The 24,236-nt window shown below is 33.4% G+C and overlaps 1 protein-coding gene across 3 annotated transcripts in view; it reads right to left on the reverse strand.

Moving 5' to 3' along the window:
• DENND4C (DENN domain containing 4C) overlaps positions 1–24,236 on the reverse strand; it is a 95,576-nt gene that overhangs the window by 46,312 nt on the left and 25,028 nt on the right. For all 3 annotated transcript variants that reach the window (XM_074361521.1, XM_074361520.1, XM_074361522.1), the window contains exons 2-10: positions 22,943–23,264; positions 17,351–17,603; positions 16,370–16,439; positions 14,452–14,621; positions 11,308–11,546; positions 9,715–9,781; positions 8,564–8,622; positions 7,538–7,682; positions 4,297–4,472 (exon numbers count right to left, since the gene is read on the reverse strand). In XM_074361521.1, the coding sequence (XP_074217622.1) occupies positions 4,297–4,472; positions 7,538–7,682; positions 8,564–8,622; positions 9,715–9,781; positions 11,308–11,546; positions 14,452–14,621; positions 16,370–16,439; positions 17,351–17,603; positions 22,943–23,247 (1,484 nt within the window). In that variant the 5' untranslated portion in view covers positions 23,248–23,264. The remainder of the gene's footprint in view (positions 1–4,296; positions 4,473–7,537; positions 7,683–8,563; positions 8,623–9,714; positions 9,782–11,307; positions 11,547–14,451; positions 14,622–16,369; positions 16,440–17,350; positions 17,604–22,942; positions 23,265–24,236) is intronic.

Consider the following 24,236-nt stretch of genomic DNA (forward strand, 5'->3'; position numbering starts at 1 on the left):
TACCTTGAGACAAATGAAAATAGAAACACTATACTCCAAAAGCTATGCAATGCAACAAAAGCAGTTCTAAGAGGGAAGTTTATAGCAATACAGGCCTTTCTCAAGAAACAACAACAAAAAAAAGCCGACCACCACCAACAAAAGAAACAAGAAAAATCTCAAATTAATAACATAATTTACCACCTAACAGAATTAGAAGAAGAGCAAAGCCTCAAGTCAGCAGAAGGAAGGAAATGATAAAGATCAGAGGACATTTTAAAAAGAATAAAAACAAAACCAAAAACAAAACTATAGAAAAAATAAGTGAAACCAAGAGCTGGTTTTTTGAAAAGATAAACAAAATTGATAACCCTTCAGTCAGGCTCATCAAGAAGAAAAAAGGACCCAAATTAACAAAATAGGAAATGAAAGAGGAGAAATAACAACCAACACCAGAGAAACACAAAAAATCATAAGAAAATATTATGAACATTTATATGCCAACAAATTGGGTAATGCAGAAGAAATGAACAAATTTCTAGAAACACACAACTTACCAAGACTGAATCAAGAAACAGCAGACAATACAAGAAAAGGAAATTATAGACCATTATCTTTGATGAATATAGATGCAAAAATCCTTAACAAAATATTAACAAATTGAATCCAATAACACATAAAAAAGGATCATAATCCATGATCAAGTTGGATTTATTCCAGGAATGCAAGTATGGTTCAACACACACAAATCAATGTGATACACCACACTACCAAAAAGAAAGACAAAAATCACATGATCAGCCCCACAGATGCTGAAAAAATATTTTACAAAGTTCAACATCCATTCATCATAAAAACTCTCATCAGAGTAGGTATAGAGGAAACATATCTCAACATAATAATATGGGCCATATATGACAAACACATAGCTAATATCATACACAATGGTGAAAAGATGAAAGTCTTTCCTGTAAACTGAGAAACGAGAAAAGGATCCCCACTCTTACCACTTCTATTTAACATAGTATTGGAAGTTCTAGCCACAATAATCAGACAAGAAAAAGAAATAAAAGCCAACCAAATTGGAAGGGAAGAAGTGAAACTGTCACTATTTGCAGATGATATGATACTTTATATAAAAAACCCTAAAGTTTCCACCCCAAAACTATTAGAATAAATTAATTCAGTACAGTTGCAAGATACAGGATTAATATATGGAAATCTGTTGCTTTTCTATACACTAATAATGAACTATCAGAAAAAGAAAACACAAAAAAGAAATCCCATTTAAAATTGCATCAAAAAGAATAAAGTACCTAGGAATAAACTTAGCCAAAGAGATGAAATACCTTTACTCTGAAGGAAATTAAAGATGATACAGAGAAATGGAAAGATATCCTGGGCTTTTCTTGGATTGGAAAAATTAACATTGTTAAAATGGCCATACTACCCAGAGCAATCTAAGATGCAATCCCTATCAAAATACCCAGCATTTTTTCACAGAATTAAAACAAATAATCCTAAAATTCATAAGGAATCAAAGACTCTGAATTTCCAAAGCAATCTTAAAGAAAAAGACAAAGCTGGAGGTATCACCCTCTCAGACTTCAGACTACATCGCAAAGTTACAGTAATCAAAAGTCTGATACTAGCACAAAAATAGACACATAGATCAATGGGACAGAACAGAGAGTTCAGAAATAAACCCATACACCTGCAGTCAATTAATCTACGACAAAGAAGGCAATAAGATACAACAGAGAAAAGACAGTCTTTTCAAGAAATGGTGTTAGGAAAACTGGATAGCTGTATGTAAAACAATGAGATTAGAACACTGCACCACACCATATACAAAAATAAATGCAAAATGGATTAAAGACCTAAATGTAAGACCTGAAACTATAAAACTCCGAGAAAAGAATATAGGCAGGATACTGTTACGATTTAAGTCAAAGAGTATTTTTTTGTATCTGTCTCCTAAGGCAAAACAAGTAAAAGCAAAAATAAGCAAATAGGACCTAATTAAACTCAAAAAGTTTTTGCACAGCAAAGGAAACCATCAACAAAGTGAAATCTACATAATGGGAAAAAATATTTGCAAATGATAGGACCAACAAGGGATTAATATCCAAAATATATAAACAGCTCATACAACTCAGTATCAAAAAAGCAAACAACCCAATCAAAAAATGGGCAGAAGATCTGAATAGACATTTTTTTCAAAAAAAGACATACAGATGGCTAAAAGGTACATGAAAAGATGCGCAATATTACTAGTCATTACAGAAATGCAAATCAAAAGCACAATGAGATATAACTTTACACCTGTCAGAACAGCTGTCATCAAAAAGCCTACAAATAACAAGTGCTGGTGAGGATGTGGAGAAAAGGCAACCTTTGTACACCATTGGTGGGAATATAAATTGTGTAGCCACTATAGAAAATGGTACAGACTTTTTTCAAAAAACTAAAAACAGAATTACCATATGATCCAACAATTCTGCTCATGGGTATATATCCAGAAAAAATGAAAACACTAATTCAAAAAGATACATGCACCCCATTGTTCATAGAAGCACTATTTAGAATAGCCAAGATATGGAAGCAATCCAAGTGTTCATCAACAGATGAATGACTAAAGAGGATGTGGTGCATATATACAATGGAATATTACTCATCCATAAAAAAGAATGAGATCCTGCCATTTGTAGCAACATAGATGGACCCAGAGAATGTTATGCTTACTAAAATAACTCCAAGAAAGATAGAGGGGGAGGGTACAGCTCAAGCAATAGAGCGCATGCTTAGCATGCACAAAGTCCTGGGTTCAATCCCCAGTACCTCCCCCCTAAATACAAATAAGTAAGTTAACCTAATTACCTTCCCACCAAATTAAAAAAAAAAAGATACTGTTTGATATCATGTACATGTAGAATCTAAAATTTTTTTAAATGAATAAAAACAGAAACAGACTCACAGATATAGAAAACAAACTAGTGGTTACTGGTGGAAAGAGGAAAGAGGGGAGGGGCAACTTAGGGGTATGGAATTAAGAGATTAAAAAAACTACTATGTATAAAATAAATAAGCAACAAGGATATACTGTATTGTACAGGGAATTACATGCATTATCTTTTAATAACTTTCATTGGAGTATAATCTGTAAAAATATTGAAATCACTATGCTCTATACCTAAAACAACATATTGTAAATCAACTATACTTCAAGTTTAAAAATGTATTAAAAACCAAATAAATAAACAAGCAAATGCAGTAAAAAGCAACCACAATTATACAGTCTTTAAAACACAATGGTAGATCCACTTCAAAATTATTTTTTAAGTTACAGCAAATGTTTTTTTTTCCTTAAGTCGTTCTTTTGGTTCACTTAAGGCTATTTTCCCAACCAATTCTACTGCTGTGACCAATGAGGTCTCATCCCAAGTTCTTACTCTATTCATTTTCTATCAAAATCAAACAGGAAAGAATAAAAGGACTCCAGGAATAAAAGGTGGAATTTGGCAGCAACACTAGGGAATTTTCAATACTTACTGCCCTTTCCCACTTTTTTTTTTTTGGTGGTGGTAGAGGGTGGTGGAAAGGGAACTCCTAAGCATCCTTCTAGAACTGCTTCTTTTATTAATATGGTGCTCTATTCTCTGGACCCTCAGTTATACTACTGCCGCACATATTTAGTACCTCCAGTAAACACAAACTATTACTGATTTTTTTTGGCAGGGGGGAATTAGGTTTATTTATTTAGTTATTTATTTTAATGGAGGTGCTGGGGATTGAAGCCAGGACCTCCTGCATCCTAAGCATGTACTCTAACTACCGAGCTATACCCTCCCCCCATTTCTGATTATTAATATCAATTTATCTACAATACCTATAATATTTAAATCTTGACACCTAAGGAAACAGCATAATATTATCCTATATTGTTACTAAAGTCAAACAGGTAAATCTATTTTTCAAAAGTCTACACACAGATTTTGAATTAAACCTAGATAGCCTATCATCTCCTAAGGTCTGAAAGCAGTATTAAACCTTTTTTTAATCCATATTCTCTTCTGATAAACATAAATATCTCCTGCCTACTGTTAACATTATAAACTGTAATAATATTGAGGATGTTCTTTTTCAAATCACAAAGCGCTCCAGGATTCTGAAACTTGTCCTGGTTGAGAACCACTGTATTAAAGATGAAGACTTATTAACAACTTTTTAAAATATCATTTCTAGATGTTTTCAATGAGCCATAACTACATGAGAGGAAAAATATAAATTGAGAAAATATAAAAAGAATCAACTTACACATATAACATGTTTGTATCCAAGTCAATGCAAACAACATCTTGTGGTGGGTCATGAAGATCAAAATACCTTGAGTCAACTCCAACTATAAACGGAAAAGGTGCACTCAGCACTGCCGCCAGTGAAAGAGGACAAAGGGGAATATATGGGCATTGCCACTGAAACGGAAAGATCATCTGGGGAGAAAGTTTTAAAAAATTAACCAGATTTTAAATTTGCAATGAGAATTATGTAATTAACTAGTATTACTGAAAGGGACCATTAAAAAGCAGTTAAGTGAGTTTCTTTTACCTTAAACTTCATTCCGAAAGTTAAATGACTATAAAATACTACTAGGCAATACCATTAACCAATGTGATAAAAATCTTCAAGTGTGACAATGATCACAATCACAATGAAAACGCTAATAGCTCTTTGCATGTTACTTGTTGTAATGCCTAGAGAAAATCCACGTTCCCACTTTATGGAGAGAGTCAAAGAAGAGAGAAAATTACCCAAAATATTATAAAACAAACTCATGATCTTTAACTCATGCATTTTATCCACCTACTAATCCTCAAAATAACCTTTGACTAAAATCCAATGAAGAGCACCAAGAACTTTAAAAAATTTAAAATGACTCTCTTGGGAACAGTAATAGTCAAATGAAAATTTCAACAAAAAGATTTCCTAACTGTCCAAATAAACATAAAATGATCCAACTTCAGTGAAGCTTGGTGTCTTAAAAATATTAGTCAATATAAAACATACCTCAACAATCTTTACTAGCCTTCCTTTATAAAGCTAACTAACTAAATAAACCTAATTATATCACTGTAGTCTTTCCAAAAAAAAAAAGAAAAAGACAAGTTTTGACAAGTAAAAAAAAAAAATTTAAATAATCAGCTAACATTAAAAATTTAATTATTGATGGTAAAATTTTTCCTCTACTATAAAAATCCTTGCTATTTTTCAAAGTCTAGTCCAATTATGACCTTACCCATCATCACTCATCCCAAATAATTGCCTACAGAATTTACAACCTCTGCCATTTATTCCAGATGGTTATACAAAACTGGAATTCTGTCTTGTCATTTATTTACTTATCAAGTATTTGAGCACTTAATATGTACCAAGCACTGCTCTAGATGATGGGGTCATAACCACAAATAAAACAAAGATTCCAGTCCTCATGAGGTTTATATTGTAGCATAGAGTCAGCAAACTTTCTGTAAAAGAGAGTAAATATTTTATGCCTTGCAAGCCATATTATCTCTGCCAGAAATATTTAACTCTGTCTTCATGTATGAAAGCCGTCATAGGCAATATGTAAATAAATGGCCTATGTTCCAGTAAAATTGTGTTTACAAAAACAAGCGGCAGCCGGGAATTGACTCACAGGCCATAGTTTGCCAAAACCTGGTCTAGAAGAAAAAGACTGAAAATAAACAGAAGACATAATAAATAAAATACACACCATGTGAGAGAGCACTAAGCACTATGGAAAAAAGGAAAAGTAAAGCCAAGTGCAAGGGATTAAAGTTGAGAACAGGAGAGAGAGAAAGCAAGTGACGCTGAGCTGGAACCTGAAGGAGGTGAGGGAGTTAGTCAAGGGGACATCTAAGGGTGGAGCACTTAGAAGAAAAGGAACAGATAGAGCAAAGGTCTTAAGGTGTGAGGTGTGCCTAATATGTTACAGGGGCAGCAAGGCCACCGTGGCTGCAGCAGAGTGAGCAAGGAGGAGAGAAGTAGAAAATGAGATCAGACAGAAGATGGACAGAACTACTCGCAAAGGACCTTAACAACTCAAGATTTCCTTCAGTGAAAACTATGTTCCATTCAGCAAAAAGGTTACGTTACACCTCCAACTACGTAAGAAATTTCAGAACAAAACTGTCTGACAACTAAATGATACTCTTGTCTTCATCTTTGACTTTTGCAACACAGTCTTAAATAGGGTCAATTTTACAAAAATATTCATTGTTTCCATTAATTTTTACTATGGGGCTCCATTAAATCTTCAATATTCTTAGCTTTGTCAAATCATTCTCCTTTTTCTATTTTTTTTAACCGTGCCCGCCACGGTGAGGGGCATTTTCAGCCCCCACAGGGCGAGGTGGTCCCCACGGCTCCCAAAGGTGTGCCAGGCTGCCACCCTCCAAATCATTCTCCTCTTCAGGCAGTGTTCCAACATTCATTACATACATTTCATGCCATCTTGCATTTTCATAAGTCTTCCAATTTCACTTTCAAGAGAGTGGGCCACAAAGATTCAGACAGAGGGGCATAGATAAACACTAAACTTTTAAAGGAAGGAGTGGGAACTTCATAAAACCGGTCAGTCCATTAACAAATATTTTCATGTTGTAACAACTTTTGCCGACACATGCAACTGTGGAGGCTTGGAAAACTGGTATATAATTAGCATTTTTGCCCCCTATAAACCATCTCAAATGTTTATTACTATTTTCAGTCCTAGCAGCATTTCCCTGACCAGATTAAGATCTTGGAGACTATCCTATTTGTTAATTTAACAAATATTTATTGAATGTTTACTCCATGCTCTTTAACTGTGATAAGTGCTGAGGACACAGGAGTGAAAGAGACTTAGATCATTATTTTCGTAACAGTTACATTCTTAAAATGGAGAAAGGAAGAGAAGGGAATCAACTATTTTAAATTAAACTAATAATGGAAAATAGGGTTAGAAAAATGAAACATCCAAAATTCTATACTATGACCTTTAAAGCCCTATCTGATCAGACCTCTTTCTAATTGCAATGGGAAGCCATCAAAAAGGTTTTAAAACAGGGGAGGACTTGATGTAACTTTTACTTGTTTTACACAATAGCTAAGCATTTGTACATTATCCAATTTCACAATCATCTAGATTTTCCCAAGTTATTGGCTTGCAATGATTAAAAGTTAAAATTGGGAGAAATTAGTTATGTAATTCATGTGTATAATTTTAGGGCAACTGAAATTGGCCAGAGCCTCTCATTTAATATAAGCTTCATTCACAAGTTTTATTATCATGTAATCATATAGATTCTCCGAACAACTCTAAAATATGAAAAATTAGAAACTGACATTTTCTCTCAAATAGAAATCACTTTTCCTTTTAAGTATTTCTCTTTGCCACCCTATTACATTTATGTAACTTCTACTGGTAATTTCAGAGCTGCTTTCATTGAAGGAAATTTCCCTTTAAAGTAATAATCCTGTCAAGAATTTTGTACTAAAATGAAAATTCTATACTTACAGCTACAACAGCTTCGGCTACTCCAGTCAACACAGCTGGCCTAAGAGAATGTAGCAAAATTTTACACTCAAGTAAAACAAAGAGCAGCAGTGTTGCACAATTCTCAGGACCCAAATTCATTAACAAGGTGCTAAAGTTGGCTCCACTAGAAAAACAGAGAAAAAGAGGAATTATGAACTATTTCTCTAAAATGTGTTAAGATTTGTTTATTAAATTATTTCCTACATATTAACAATTTAGAATCTAATATTAATTTCAAGTTCTCATTTAGTTATCACTGAAAAGGAGCAAATGCAATGAGATGGTATAAGAGAATGATTCAAACTCATTCTTTGATAACAAAGGGGCATTTATCAAGAAAGATTTTCCCAAAGAACAACCATTTGAGCTGAGCTCAAAAGAAAGGATGTAGGGGTTGGAGGCACAGACAATATATGCAAATGTCCTGAGGCAAGAAAAAGCAACTGTCATGTTCAAGAAACTGAAATAAATCTATTGTGACTAAAGTATAGGGGGAGGGAGTGAACACAACAAAAGAGTATACCTGAAATAAAAATGATATTTGCATTCTCAAACATTTATACTTGCATTCTCAAAAGGACACACTGGCTACAGTGTGGAAAAAACTGAAAGAGTGCAAGGTTACTAACTAAGAGGTTAACAATGAAGTAGTCAAGGTGACAGATCGTGCTAGCCTGGACTAGTGATGCAGATGAAGAGAAGCTAACAGATCTGAGATTTTTAGGAGGTAAAATCAGTTCACTCTGAACATTTAGTTATTAACTGGATACGGGAGGAGAGAGGAGAGGAAGAGGAAGGTATTCCCTACATCCAATATTGTAACTCTCTTAAGTGTTCCATTTTAAAATAGCAAGGCCATCCACCCAGCTATCAAAGTTTGAAACATTAAGGCTATGCTTACACAGTTTGTAAAAATTACACAACTGTATTACCCGAACCCTTAAAATGTTTTAAAGCATTCTGCTCCAAGTGAATAAATATATCATTTTAGATACTATTAATTACCTTAGTGGTAAAGGTGTAGAAACTGGCTGTGACAATATTAACGCATCATGGACTGATAGCTTAAAAAAACAAAATTAATTAATTAATTAACCAAGCCAATTCTGAAACCTAAATATTTAGATCAAGGGTAAAATGGAAAACAGTTTAATATGCAGACTGATACAGTTTTGGAAACATGTACTAAAATATAGAACAATAGCTGTATTTACTTAGAGGTCCTGAATTAGTTCTTTTTAATTAAGTGGTTAATTCAACTGAATTCTGATTCAATTAATTGGTTAAAATACAGTTGTTTAAAAATTATGGAGTAACTGCCTTTTAAAGCCTCAAATTTATTTACTCTATATTTGGAAACTGCTTAATATATATTAAAACTTTGCTGAACTGAAGAACATTTAAAATTAACAGTATTTGACTTAATGCTACCATATCACATATAATGTTGATAACCATCTTAGCAAAAATTTTAAAATACCTTGCTTCTATAGATCAGTGCTACTCAAAGGGCGAGGCTATATAGACTGTTAGTGGTCTAGGAACAGACAGTATATAAATAGAGAGTAAGCCATTTAGAAACTTTTATGGCAGTGTAACTCTGCTCTCACATCCAAGTACACCATCAGTAAACTCACGTCATTGGACAGGTTATAGACCTGTTCATGTCTATATGGATCTCACATGGTAAGCTACATATGTGACAAGCTGTATATTTATATAGGTCTGCCACTGACTAGAAATAAAAAGAAACTGGTCCTTTAAAACAGATAGTTTGAAGAGCACTATTATAGACTACTTCACTCTCACCCTCCAACCATAATCCATTTCATATCTAATATTTATTAAATACTCCAATATTAAAAACATGCCATAACCTAAGTCTGGGTTTTACATTATTAAAATCAGGTACATAAAGGTCACGCATGGACCAATGATGTCATGAACCAAGTATTATAATTACTGCAATTCTGAACATCCGAAATTTTAAAAAAAAGTAGAAAGGATGTTCATTGAAGACATAAAATACAGGAAATGCAAGGACTTTATAAGTGCCTATTTTTCCACCTTAAACCCAAAGGGCCACAGAATCCACCCTGCAGTGATCGGAATGAATTTATGCAGCGCTCCCCTCAAATATACTCTTTTTTGATTACCTGTACCAGGATTCTTGGTCTTTGTGGTGAAGGAAAAGGGATGTTTTGCATAAAATGTGAAATGTGCCTAGAAAAAATTTTAATATAATTACTTTTCTAGAATAGAAATAAATAGCTTCACAGATTTTTTAACAAATCTTACATATTATATATCATCCCAGATCTGACAAACTCACCTAAAACTTAAGCTAAATAAACAAATTTACTTGGTGTAAATACATGTACTCACTCCACTCAACTTCTGAGATGCACTGTACTTCCTGATTAAAAGTCCATATTTATATACCCTATTATCATCAAGAAAATAAAGAGTAACATGAATAGTTTCCATGAAAGAAGATAATATTTATTGCCCTGGTTATCAGTACCAGTATGGGGAGTAACTAACAGTGATATAATGAATCAAAACTAATACAGAATTTAACCTTACTAGTTAATATTAAAATAATATAGTTCTTTTACTATAACTTTGAGCAAACCACTTGTCCTATTTCTCCACCTATTAATAATACTTCTTAAGTTTTGAGCTCTTAGAATCCACTAATATGCAAAGTATTAGTTACTTCAACTGAAAAAAAATCACATACACTCATTCTATTTTCACAAACTATTCACAGAACCTTACTTTTTCAAAGGCTGCTAACTTATCATCAACATTAAATTTACTTCTAACAACTTTTAATCTGACCACTGAAAGTTAAATCTAGAATTATGAACCATTAGACTGGCATTCCAGTAATACAACATGAAAGCTGAAACCATACTGCTAAGCCAAATTGTGTAAGTTTATGCATAACACTTTACTATTTTTTAAAGTTGATTTTTCAGCAGCATTATTTTAAAACCTACAGATAACTGCCCCTCTCTATTCCACTAAACTAGTACACTTTACTGATATTCTTTCTGCTATAATGTGAAATTTTGGAAATTTTAAGAAAAGTCTGTATGTTTATTCATACTAAAACATGTTTCCACAAAGCTCCTAACTTGGTTTTTTAGCAGGGTACATGAGTTATTTACTATAATAATCAAATCAATGTGCCACTAGAAGTCAGAAAAGATGTGGTTTTAAAAAGACAGTGGATCCAATATAAGTTTCTTGCTTATAAAATGTAATGAAGGAAATCACAAATCAAAGGGAAAACATCCAGAATTTTATCAATGCCAAAACCAAAACTTCACTTTTAATATAAATAGACTCACCCTTATTAATTCCTACATCAGTTTAGAAATGTTTTAACTTGGAACATTTGGATGTTTGGGGTGGGGTGGGGTGGGTGTGTGTATCAACAGTCACTTTTCTCTTAGTTATTCAAGAATGAATAGGAAGAACACACAAAATACAATATTATATATAAGTTCTCTTCTCAGCTGAACTCCCAGAAGATGATTACATGGTCATCCTCACTACCAGTCCTCAATTTTAAATTCAGAGTCAATGACTAAGGTGAAGAAAGGGAGCAAGTAAAAAGTAGGATGACTTTTATGCTCCTTCCCATTCGACTCTGACGCTTCCAGTCAGGGAAACAATGAAATGTGTATAAACACATCCAATTTTTCCACCAGACATCCCTCAAGAGTCATTATACATACTTTTCAATGGGAAGAGGATGTGGTCCAGACACAGAAAGTTTGTAGATAAACATGAGAAATTTTCTAAAAGCTTCAAAAAAAGGCCAGTGTGAGAGTAAACAAATGCATTTGTTTGAATTGATGGATTTGGAGACCACTTTTCTCTCCACAGGTGTCAGCAGGCCCAGTTGCACAAGCTGTTTCTCTGTGAGAAGTTCTCGAGAGTAAGGTTCATAAAATTGGATGGCAGCTCCATATACCTACAGAGAGTAAAAGTACTGTTAAAAAAATATGAGTTTATTTTTAAGAATTAATTTCTCTTTTTCTCTTGTTCCAAAAGAAATATTTGCTTAGAGTACATATGATAGATAAATGGGAAAAAAAATCTCAAACATTGCTGATGGGAATATAAAATGGTACAGCTACTGTGGAAAACAGTTTGGCAGTTCCTCCAAAAGTTAAACAAACAATTACCATATGATCCAGCAATTCCACTCCTACAGATATACCAAAAAGAACGGAAAACAGGGACTTAAACAAATACCTGTACGTCAATGTTTATAGCAGCATTATTCACAATAATGGAAAGATTCAAACAACCCAAATGTCCACCAACAGATGAATGGATAAGCAAAATGTAATACAGTCGTCCCTCAGTATTTGAGAGGGATTAATTCCAGAACCCCTAGTGGATACCAAAATCCACGAATGCTCAAGTCCCTTATAATATAATGTAGTACAGTCGGCCCTCCTTATCCACAGGTTCTGCATCCAAGGATTCAGGGGGCTGACTGTATATATATGAGAAGGAATGTTATTCATCATTAACAAGGAATAAAATTCTGATAAATACTGCAACATGGATGAACCATGACAACATTATGCTAATTGAAATAAGCCAGACACAAAAGGACAAATATTATATGATTCCATTTATCTGAGCTACCTAGAATAGATATATTGGTAGAGAAAGATAGAAGAGGTTACCAAGGACTTAGGGTAAGGGTGAAGGAAGCTTCTGTTTAGAGTGATGAAAAAGTTCTGGAGATAGATAAGTGATACTTTTATAAATCTTATAACTATTTAGTCACTATATATGTGTGTATATAAATCTGCATATATCATATATATCATATCAACCCTTGTCTTTATAAAGACAACACTCCCAGAGACAATTATTTCAAAGTGATCTCAGAGATTTTTAACACAAGCAATATGACAAAAGCATCTCAAAAAGGCTTTGTTGTTCTCTACTGGTCAAAGTACATTTGGTAACTCTTAAATGTTTGAAAATCATAAAATACTCATTTATATTTATTGCTTTCAATGAGAGAAACTATAAATGATCATGAAGCTAAAAAGGTAGCTTAGTTGTAAGCCATCCAGTTAATATAACATTGGAATTCATTTGTTGAGTATTTTACTATGTTCCAGACACTGTACTAGACACTTAACCTTCATTATAATCTTTAATACAGTGGCTATAAACTTGTAGACTGTAGAATAAGGACACAGATGTATTTTCATTTGTTCCGCAAGAGTTAGCCTTGGTTAGTTATACTTTTCAATAAAACTGATTATTCTATCAAACTTCCTAAGAAACTCTTTAATTTTTAAATTTCTACTAGATCTGAGTTTTATTTACTGTTTATTTCCTAATGTTTTTTTCACCATCTCTTTTTCACTCTAAATTATCATTCTATGTCATTATTACTACTTTACACATGTTTTGAATTTCTGGCTATTACAAATAAAGTATACAAATACACATGTCTTTCGAAGGATATGTAAACGCCTCTCTCTTGGAATATGCTCAGGAGTGTAACTGCTGAGCCACAGGGTTGTTTCTTTTCCTTGCTGATAATGCAGCAGTTCTTTAAATATTCTGAAATATAAACCCCTATGGAACACGTACAGTGTCACATTACTTTCTCCCGTCTGGAGTCTGCTTTTTCAACTTCTTATTGGTATCTTTGAATGAACACATGTTCTTAATTCCAATGAGGTCCTACTATTCATCTTTTCTTTTATGGCTAGTGCTTTCTGTATATTGTTTAAACTATCTTTGCTAATTCTGTCAATTTTAATGTTACTTATCTTCTTACCCTCACTGTCATAGTTCAGAAATTAGCCATCAATTAATAGTCATCCTTTTGAAAGTAAGTATGTCTTCTCTTTCTGGTTCTTTTTTGTCTTTGGTGTTCTACTTTTACTATAATACTTATTTAAAGGTGGTCTTATATTTTTATTTTTTTCTGCTGAAGTTTCAGTGTATCTTTAACCTGAAAACTCAATTTTTATCAACCCTGGAAAACTCTCAGCCAACCACTAGCTTTTAAAATGTTGACTCTCCCTTTTCTAGTCTCTCCTTCTGAAATGCACTAAATATCTATTGGTCCTTTTGATTCTATCTTCTACATTTTTAAACTCCTTTTCTATTTTACGTTTTTCTGTGCCACATTTGAAGTAACCAATCTTCCATCTCATTAATTCTCCCTTCAAATATGTCTTATTTGCTGTTTAAACCATTCACTAAATTTTAAGGACCATGCTTTTCATTTCTAGACATTTGATTCTTTATTCAATCTGTCTATTCATTTTTTCAAAACATTCCGCCCTTTCCCTAATGTTCTGAGCCCCTCTATTAGGTCTTAAATCATTTCAATTATATATTCTTTTATAGTATCTATGATACTGTCATGCTATCATTTCAATGCCTTAAGCGTCTAACCCAGCTCTGATTATGTCCTGTTGACTATTCCTATGGTCCCTATGTCTTCTAACTTTTACTAGAACCTCATCTTGAGGCTTGGGTTTTGGGGGTTCCTCTCCAGAGAGACTTTATATTTGCTTCTATAGGCATTCCAGAGGTATCAGCAACCTGATAGCAATTTTCATGCTGACTTCTCACTTTGGGCTTTACAGTACAAATTTAAACTGAAATGTATTATGTGCAAATAATCCTAACATTCAAATAAGACTTTATCTCTTATTAATCTTTTTATGGGATTAAAAACATGGACAAAATAGGCCTCTCTTGCCTTCTGAGATGGCCCACACTGTCCATAGCATGTGTATCTCCCTGAATCAAACTGCTTTCACTCTAAAAGAAAGAAAAAAAATAAGGCAAAACAAAAAACATGAGCAAAATAGGAAAAAAAAAACCTTTTCAGCAGAAGAGGCTGTCAGGACAAAAGTTGAGAAAACTGGCAGTGGGTATTTGCTCTGAGGATCCCAACATTCAATTGTAGCTCCCATCGGAAGGCAGAAGAGAGGTACAGATTCCGACAGTGGAAATGACTCATAGTCCTCTTCTGGATATCTAAAAATTAAACCTTTTGGAGAAAGGAGACAATGATAAATTTCTTTTAATAGTTACTATTGCACAAATTATATGTGATAAATATTAAAAGAATAATTTAATGGCAAATTTTATGGAAATATTTAGGTATGAAGTTTCAAAATCACTATTTCTCCTGCATATCAGAAATTAAAATAAATGAACAAATTTACCATTTATTTTTACTCATGGACTTACAGTTCATTGTAACATTAATATGTATTAAATACACTAGTTAAAACTATTCAACAGGATCATCAACCTTAATGTATTTTCCGTGCATACTGCCAACATCTTACGGAGAGTGGTAAAGAAACATACAGGAAAATTTACCAATTTTTCAGTTAGTCTTCTATAAAAGAAAAAAAAATTCAGGGAAGGGACCAGTATTATGAAATAATACCAAGGCAACAGAAATTATCACAGCCCCTAAACTTGTCTAGAGAGAGAAGCAGTGAGAAGACATGCAATATGAAAAGTCAGTAAGCCAGAAACCCTTGTGACTGAGCAGAGAGTACGTGAGATCCAGGAAGCAGGAGCAGGGGCACTCTGAGAAGCATAACAAAGCCCCCGTGGGCTAAAGTACCCACATGGCAACAGTTCATTAGCCTCTGACATCTCCAATGCACAGACTACCTCTAAGTTATACACTTGAAAATTAGTAGCAGAATTTTGAGTCCAAATTCAGTCTCCAAAATTCTGTATTCTAAAATACGTGTCTCATATCAAATACCTGAATACTTTCACAAAACTTGTTTCTGTAAGTTTTTCTTTAGGTAACAATTTCTCCCCACCAAAAAGAAAAAAAAAATTTTAAAGAAATCACACATAATCAACACATTACAGCAATATTATCAGAACATTTTAAAGTGATACTGAAACTTGTTAGTTGTTGCCTTTATTTTTATATTATAAATTAAATGGTTTGATTCATTAGTATGAATATCTTTATGAGGACAACTAAGATTTCTCAAAAATGGATTTGCCTGACTTCCCTGAAGTAAAACTTTATTCCAAAAATTGTGCACAATCAAAAAGTAACTGACACTGCTTTTCACAAAGTATTCCAGTATCTCTTCTATTTACAACTGGAGCATACCTGTATTTTCAGTTTTTATCCCACCATACCAGTGGGATGAAGAGGTCACACTTAAATCTTTACAGCCCTTGACACTTTACTGTGCAGTTAGAATGTGGCGATACATTTCTCAAACACTTCATGGCAGAAAAGTTTCTCAGGCCCTTCTCTCCTCCATTTAGCTGATTCTTTGCAACAAGTGAGAAAGGAAGCAAGTCCACCTTTCATGGCAAGTAACATGTGGTTTCAAATCAGACACACAGAGATAAGAGAAGGAAATATAAGAAGTAAAGATGCAGTTTGACACCCTTCTGATTGTCAAAATATAAAAGTGCAGAGAGTAAGCGGTTTCTCACTCAATTGTTAAGTCTATTAGTGTAGACTAAAATCTTGAATGTTTATTTCACAAATGCTTGCTTGGGATAGAAGTTTCTGTTTAATTAATACAGTATTTTTGTTGGTGAAGGGTAACATTAAAATATCTTGTAAGTATGTAATATATTTAAGAAAACTTATGCCTTTACATGCTAAAGTTATAGGTAATTCAATTTATGAATAGATCAATTCCAATACTGCATAAGGAAGCATATACTGTCTCTTGTAACCAAATGTTAATGTACAACAAGTCCTACAGTAGCAGAAACCATTTTTTTAAATGTACTTACCAGCTTTATATGCTATTGCATTAGAAGCAGGCACAGACTTCTTATAACACAGAAACACACTGGAACCCCACTGTAAAATATAAATTAGGTTTAAAAAAGACAAAAAGGTGAAAATAAATTGATATTGCTGAATGTCTTCTAAAGATTTTGATTATTCAGGGAAGTCTATTTAAAACATGTTTATCAAACAGACTATGTAGTATACAACAGAGCAAAACATGAAATTGAAACACTAAAAAGAGTAAAAAAATATTGCTATAAAAATTAAACTGATGCGAAGGCTGTTTCAAAAAGTTTAAAATTCTGTAATCACCGAGAGGCTGCTTCTACTTGAAAGAGATAACACAAAACAGAGTGGGTGCTAGAGCCCCAGCTAGGAAAGACTGGGGTCACTAGGGTTCTATGAAGTCATTCTCTCCAGAGGCAAACCAGTGTTGACTAATAGCCGTGGGTGCATGGGTCATCTCTGCCTATACCTCATTTAAGCTAATATTAGCTTAATTTAAGACATTTTTCAAAGTAAATGTAACCCTACAGTAAACTCTAGAGTCATAAAACTATAAATCAAATGTATATGTTGCATTTTCTTCTTCATTAGCATGTAAAACTACAATATTTAAAATAAATATAGGGGAAGTCTCGACCCAGTCAACTTGCAGTTGTCCTTGACGACACCACTGAAATCCCAAAGCTAATAAAACCTCTATATTAATGTAACATAGGCAATTCAGCAGGTAGCAAAAAAAAAAAAAAAATCTGACTTTAAGTATGTATCTTCTGGATGAAATTATTCTAAAACATCAGAGAGCTAAGGATTTTGTAAGTCATTATGAACCATAAAAATTAGAAAGCTAAAAATAATAAAAACAATCATGAAAATATAAACTGAGAGTAAAAAATAAGCACAATGAAAAACAAGAGTCCAAAAAAAATTTTTTTTTGGTTTTCATATGAAATTTTAGAAATTAAACTTATTCTTACCATTCCACAATTCAAGTTTTTGTCAACTTTGCAGAAAGTATGAGGAGGGGTTTCTCCTTTACTGGTTACAATAACACAGATATCAGTTACAGCCAAGGAATTCTGGGGTCGAATTAGAGGAGCCCTTCGGTAAGTGATAAAGATTCTTTGTGAAGTAGTTGAACTGTTGTTGACATTGGCACAGCGACCGTAGGGTGTGGCTTGTATCACTTCACATCCTGGAATAAGCCTTTCTTTCCCATCATACAGAACTCTGCATGGCAGGGAGGGGAGAAATAAGTAAATAAATAGGTGAACACATTTCAGGTTAATGCTGGTTTTCTCTTTGAGAACAAAAAAAAAAATTTATTTTGGTCTTCCCTACTGTTTTCCAATCTTAACTGCAAACCAAAACTAAAATTACTATACCTCAGGAATTATAAATCTCTTAACTACTATTTTCAACAATAGAATATAGCTTTAAGAAGTATAAATAAGATCAAACAACCTGATTTTTTATTGCTTATAACAAGAAACATATGAAACAAAAAAGGAGCATACAACAAACATCCTTAGGTCAATTCTCACAAGTTTTATCAAGTATTCAGATGTTTCCACATAATTTTCCTTCCTAATTCCGGTCAAAATTTTACCTTTAAAAATCCTTTGACTGAAACTACAAAACACTGTTTAAAGAAATTAGAGATGAGCTAATAAAGAAAAAGTCATCTCATGGTCATGGATAAGAAGACTTAATATCAGTGAGATGTCAATATTCCCCAAATAGATCTACAGAGCCAACACAATTACTATCTAAATTCTAGCTGTCTGCTTGTGTAAAAAAAAGGCAGTATGATCTCAAAGTTTATATGTAAGTGCAAGGGACCCAGTTATAGGCCAAAGCAATCTGGAAAAAAAGAACAGACTTGGAGGATTCACGCTTTCCCACTTCAAAATGTACTACATATCTGCACATCAGTACAGTGTGGTACTAGTGTAAGGACAGACATACAGATCAATGGAATAGCACAGACAGTCTGCAATCAAACCCGTACACTTACAGTCAATTGATTTAGACAAGACTGGCAAAATAAATCAATGGGAAAAGAACAGTCTTTTCAACAAATGGTGCTGGAACAACTGGATATCCAAGTGCTAAAGAATAAAGTTGGATCCCTTCCTTACACTACACACCAGAAAACCCAAAATGGATCAAACACTTAAATGTAAGTGCTAAAATTCTTAGGAAAAAACATAGCAATAAATCTTTGTGGCCTTGAGTTAGACTAAGCCTTCTTGTACATGACATCAAAAACACAAATGACAAAAGAATGATAGATAAACTGGACTTCATTAAAATTAAAACCTTCCATGCTACAACTGATACCATCAAGAAAGTAAAAGGATAACCCACAGAATGAGAGAAAATACTTGTAAATCATACATCTAATTAGGAAATTCTTTGCAGAAAATGTAAAGAACACTTACAAATCAATATATTAAAAAAAAACACAATTTAAAAATGGACACAGGACTGGCAAAGGATATATGGAAATTCTCGGTACTATCTTTATAATTCTTCTATATAAGTAAAATTATTTAAAAATAAAACATCTTTTTTTAATGGGCAAAGAATCTATACAGATCTTTGTCCAAAGAAGATATACAAATGGCCAAAAGTATATAAAAATATGTTCAATATACTATTAGCCATTAGGGAACTGCAAATCAAAACCACAATGAGATATCACTTCACATTCATCGGGATGGCTGGAATAAAAAAGACAGATAATAACAACTTGGTGAGACTGCAGGAAAACTGTAAACTTCATACATTACTGGTCGAAATCAACCACTTCAGAAAATAGTTTGACAGTTCCTCAAAGGGTTAAACATAGAGTTTTCACATGATCCAGCAATTCTACTCCTAGGTATATACCCAAGAGAAATTTTTAAAAAGTGGAAACAATCAAATATCCATCAACTAATACATGGATACACAGAATGTAGTACAGCCATGTAACAGAATATCATAGATCACCAAAAGGAAATCAAGTATTGATACAAGGGACAACGTGGATGAACCTTGTAAAAATTTTAAGTGAAAGAAGCCAGACAAAAAAGATCACATATTGTATCCATTTACATGAAATGTCCAGAACAGGCATGCCTATAGAGACCCAGAGTAAATTAGGAGTTGCCTAGGGCTAGAGAGTGAGAAGGAGTATTGGAGAGCAACTGCTAAGAGCACGAGGTTTCTTTTAGGGGGATGAAAATGTTCTAAAATTGATTGTGGCTACGTAACTCTGTGAATATACTAAAGACCATTTAATAGTACATTTTACTATTAAATCACTATTACAGGTGAACTGTATAATATGTGAATCATAGTTCAATTAAGCTGTTAAAGCCCAACTAAATATTAAAATGGCAAATGAGGAAACAGAAAGAACAATGAACACAAAAGAAATCTACTACATGATAAAGATGGCATTTCATTACACTAAGGAAAAGATGGACTTTTTAACTTAATAAGCAGAGCTTGAATAAGCAAACTCCCATTTGGGAAAAAAAACAAAATTTTTTCCTATACTTCACTCTATACACCAGAAAGGGCTCCCAGTGGATCACAGATGTAAATATAAAGAATGAAACAGTACTAGTATGAAAAGAAAACCTAGCAGTGGGAAGTGTTTATAATTATGATGCAAAATCTAGAAGCAATAAAAAAGTAAGAAAATAAACTTCATAAAATAAACCTTGCATGACTTAAAAACACCGTAAGCCAAGTGAAAAGACAAATTACAAGGGGAGAGGTAAGGGGAGTACCAAAATAAATAAAAGGGATTAAGATGCACAAACTACTAGGTATTAATAAATGACAAGGCTGTAATGTACAACACAGGGAATATAACCAATATTTTATAACTTTAATGGAATATAGTCTATAAAATATTGAATTACTATGTTGGATACCTTAAATTAGCATAATATTGTTAGGTCAACTACATTTCAATATTTAAAAAAAATTATAAACTTGAAGAAAACATTTGATGACTCATTTAACAAAAAGTTTATCCTCTTAATACATAAAAATCTCCTTAAAAAAAAAATCAAGGAAAAGGACAAAAAACTACTTCTAAAAAAGACATCAACAGTTCACAAAAGAAAAAAGGTTAATGGTCCTTAAACACATGAAGAAATATTTAACCTCATTTAGATTACTCTGACATACCATTTCTCAACTGTGAGACTGACAAAAATTCAAAAATATCATCGCATACTTTGTTGATGGGACTTTGGGGAAAGAAACAGTCACATACGTTGTTGATGGGAATATAAAATGGCACAACCACAGTGGAAGGAAGTTTGGTAACATTTAACAAAATAATGCCTTATTTATCTTTTAACCCATCTAGGATCTACCTGAAAACACACCTCCACAAATATGTAAAAGTATTTGTACAATGTTATTCACCAAAGCAACAGGCCTTGACTCTATACCCCCTCACATTCCAGGTACCCTAAACCATTGCTTCTGGGGGTTTTGTTAAGATACAGATTCAGTAGGTCTACGGCAGTGCCCGAGATTCTGACTGTCTAACACACCCCCAAGCCCTAAGAACAAGACTGGCCCATGGATTACACCTTGAATGAATAGCAAGGCCGTAACTATCACCTCTTTCCTTTAAAGTCAAGCTTTCAAAAAGAAACCTCTATTGCTCCAATTTCCAATCATTTCTCAACCCTTTCTAATCTGGCTCCTACGTCCAATGACCCAATAAAGTTGTGTGACCCACCATCCCAACTGTACTGACTTGAAGGAAAATCAGATAAGCTAAAAGGGTAGACTTTACTAAAGGAGCTAAATGGATGCTACATAAAGGGAATGTAAGATAAGGATAAATCATCCTTTGGCTTTGGAAATTTGAACATATAAGGATCTCAGGACAATTTCATCAGAGTTCTATTGAAATAGTGGAGGAAATGATAAGCCAAACAAGTGGTAGGCTCAAATGCAGCAGCTAACTTTCTTAACATCTGAACAACTATCAATAGAACAACCAGCAATCAATTGTTAAAAAAAAAACCAGCATGGGACAGTCAGGGAAATTTGGATACATGACGATATTCAGAATGTAATCATTTTTAGGTGTGGCATTGTGGTTATCTTAAGAGAGAGAGACGTAAAATCAATTGATGTCAATACATCACATTACAAGAATGAAGGAAAAATTCACACGATCATCTCAATTAACAAAGAAGTGCCATTTGACAAAACCCAACACACTTTCATGATAAAATCTCTCATAAAACCAGGAGTAGAAAGGGTCTTCCTTAACATGATAATCGGCATTTATGAAAAGCCCACAGCTAACATCATACTCAATGGTGAAAGACTGAAAGCCTTCCACCTAAGATGAGGAATGAGACCAGGATGCCTGCTTTCATCACTGCTATTCAACACCATGCTGTAAATTCTAACCAGGGCAGGGTGGGCGGCAGGGAGCATAAGCAACATGTAAATGAGGGACTAAAACTATCTCTATTTGCAGATGGTATAATCCTATATATTAAAAATCCCCCCAAAATACATAAGAAAGCTATTAGAGTAAGTTAGCACAGTAGCACGGTCTAAGATTAACACATAAAGTTAAAATTCAACTGTGCTTCCATACATCAGCAATGAATAATCCACAAAGAAAATTAAGAAAACAATCCCATTTAGAATAGAATCCAAACAAATAAAATACTTAAGAATAAAATTACACAGATGAAAGACTTAGACACATAGGTTGGAAGACTTAGTATTTTAAAGATGGCAATACTTCTCCCAAACTGACATTAATGCAGTCTCCATTAAAATGCAATCTCCATCAAAATTCCAACTGCATACTTTGCAATAAATGGATAAATTAATCCCAAATATTTCCCAAGATGCTCTCAAATACCTACGTTTTTACTAACTGATGATAATTATAATAAGCAGAACATCTTCATACATGACATGTATATATGATAAAATACTATAGGTATTCTAAAAGCATTATCTTATTTACAGAAGAGTCAATGTAGACATTTTTGGGGAAAAGGCTTTTACAAAGTATGTTTGTTCTTCATTGGCTGTGGACTAGATACTAAACACCTCATGAAAACTACACTCCTTCTAAACTGTAAATACTTTCCTCCTGGCACTACAGACCACACAGTACAACTGCATTTTCTAAAACAGGAATGCTCCTTTGCCAAATGAGTTCAGGGTTTCACAAAAACTCATCACATAACCCAAGGAGCTCCTTACAAACATACTGTCTTTTATTATAGCTTCTTGTTCTTTGATGTATAATTAATAAGCTTATCTGACAAGAACAAACAGAAATGAAATCACATTTCAGGCTCTAATGCCTTCATTTCAATATTCTTTTGAAAGGAAAATGATTCAACTACAATGCAGAGAAATTCAGTAAGGGTGGACAGAGATATGTAATACCTTACTATACTTGATCTTAAAGTAATCATAATAGAACTATCAAGGATTTTGAGTATCTATTCCCATGCATCTTAAATAAATTTTATTTCCTTCACTAGAGCAAACAAAACAAGTCACTGTACCCAATGTCAGTAAGGGGTGGTTTATCTCTCCCTCTCTTGTAACAGAGGAACAGTTCTGGGCTTTTCAGACTTCCATAGTTCAAGTTTGCTTGAAGAGCTGATGGAGTGGCTTCAACACAGGTATAACCTTCAGGTACTGTTTCCCCAGCTGATTTGTTAATAACTGCAATGTCTGTAATTGGAGCTTTAGGCCCAGTTGGCTTAGTATCTAAACGATTTATTTCTTGATCCAAAAGAGTAGACGTATCAGTGAGACCAGCCACAACAAAGTAGTCAGTCACTCTTGGCCCTTTGTCTTCTATCATGGCTGCTAATATATTTCCTAGAGGAAAGAAAAAGGAAAAAAAAAAAAAAGACATTAATAAAATGCTTTACCAGACTCACTAAAATTAAAATACTCCAGAGTTAACAATGAACAACTAGCACACTTCCCCAGGTGGATTTATAATCAAAGTGTTATCATTCTGTAGAGGAAGATTTTTTTTTAAGATATTTTATTTTATTTTCTTCCATTTTTATTGAGATATAATTGCAGCACTATGTAAGTTTAAGGTATACAGAATAATGATTTGACTTACATACATCATGAAGTGATTACCACAATAATTTTAGTGGACATCCCATACAGATACACAATTAAAGAAATAGAAAACAAATTTTTTCTTGTGATGAGAACTCCTAGGATTTACTCTCTTAACAATTTTCATATATAACATACAGCAACATTAACTGTATTTATCATGGTGTACATTACATCTCTAGCACTGATTTATCTTACAACTGGAAGTTTGTACCTTTTGACTGCCTTCATCCAATTCCTGCTCCCCCTACCCCCTGCCTCTGGTAACCACAAATCTGATCTTTTTCAATGAGTTTGTTTGTTTTGAAGTGTAATTGACCTACAACACCATGTTAGCTCCTACTACACAACATAAACACATGGTGATTTGTAATAACTCACTGAGGTTAACGTGGATGCCCCATAATTCACTCATCTACTCGTAACTGATGACTATTCGGAAAGCTTCCAAATTTTTCTATTGCAAAAATGTTGCAATTAACATCTTTGTACATGTATCTTTAGTTAGTTTACTTTTTATATATATATATATTTTTTATATAAGTATAGTCAGTTTACAATGTTGTATCAATTTCTGGTGTACAGCACAATGCTTCAGTCATATAGGAACATACATATATTCATTTTCATATTCTTTTTCACTGTAAGTTACTACAAGATACTGAATATAGTTCCCTGTGCTATACAGTATAAAACAACCCACATAAAGTGTAC

Source organism: Camelus bactrianus, chromosome 4 (assembly GCF_048773025.1).
Source record: "Camelus bactrianus isolate YW-2024 breed Bactrian camel chromosome 4, ASM4877302v1, whole genome shotgun sequence".
In the NCBI taxonomy this organism is placed as follows: Eukaryota; Metazoa; Chordata; class Mammalia; order Artiodactyla; family Camelidae; genus Camelus; species Camelus bactrianus.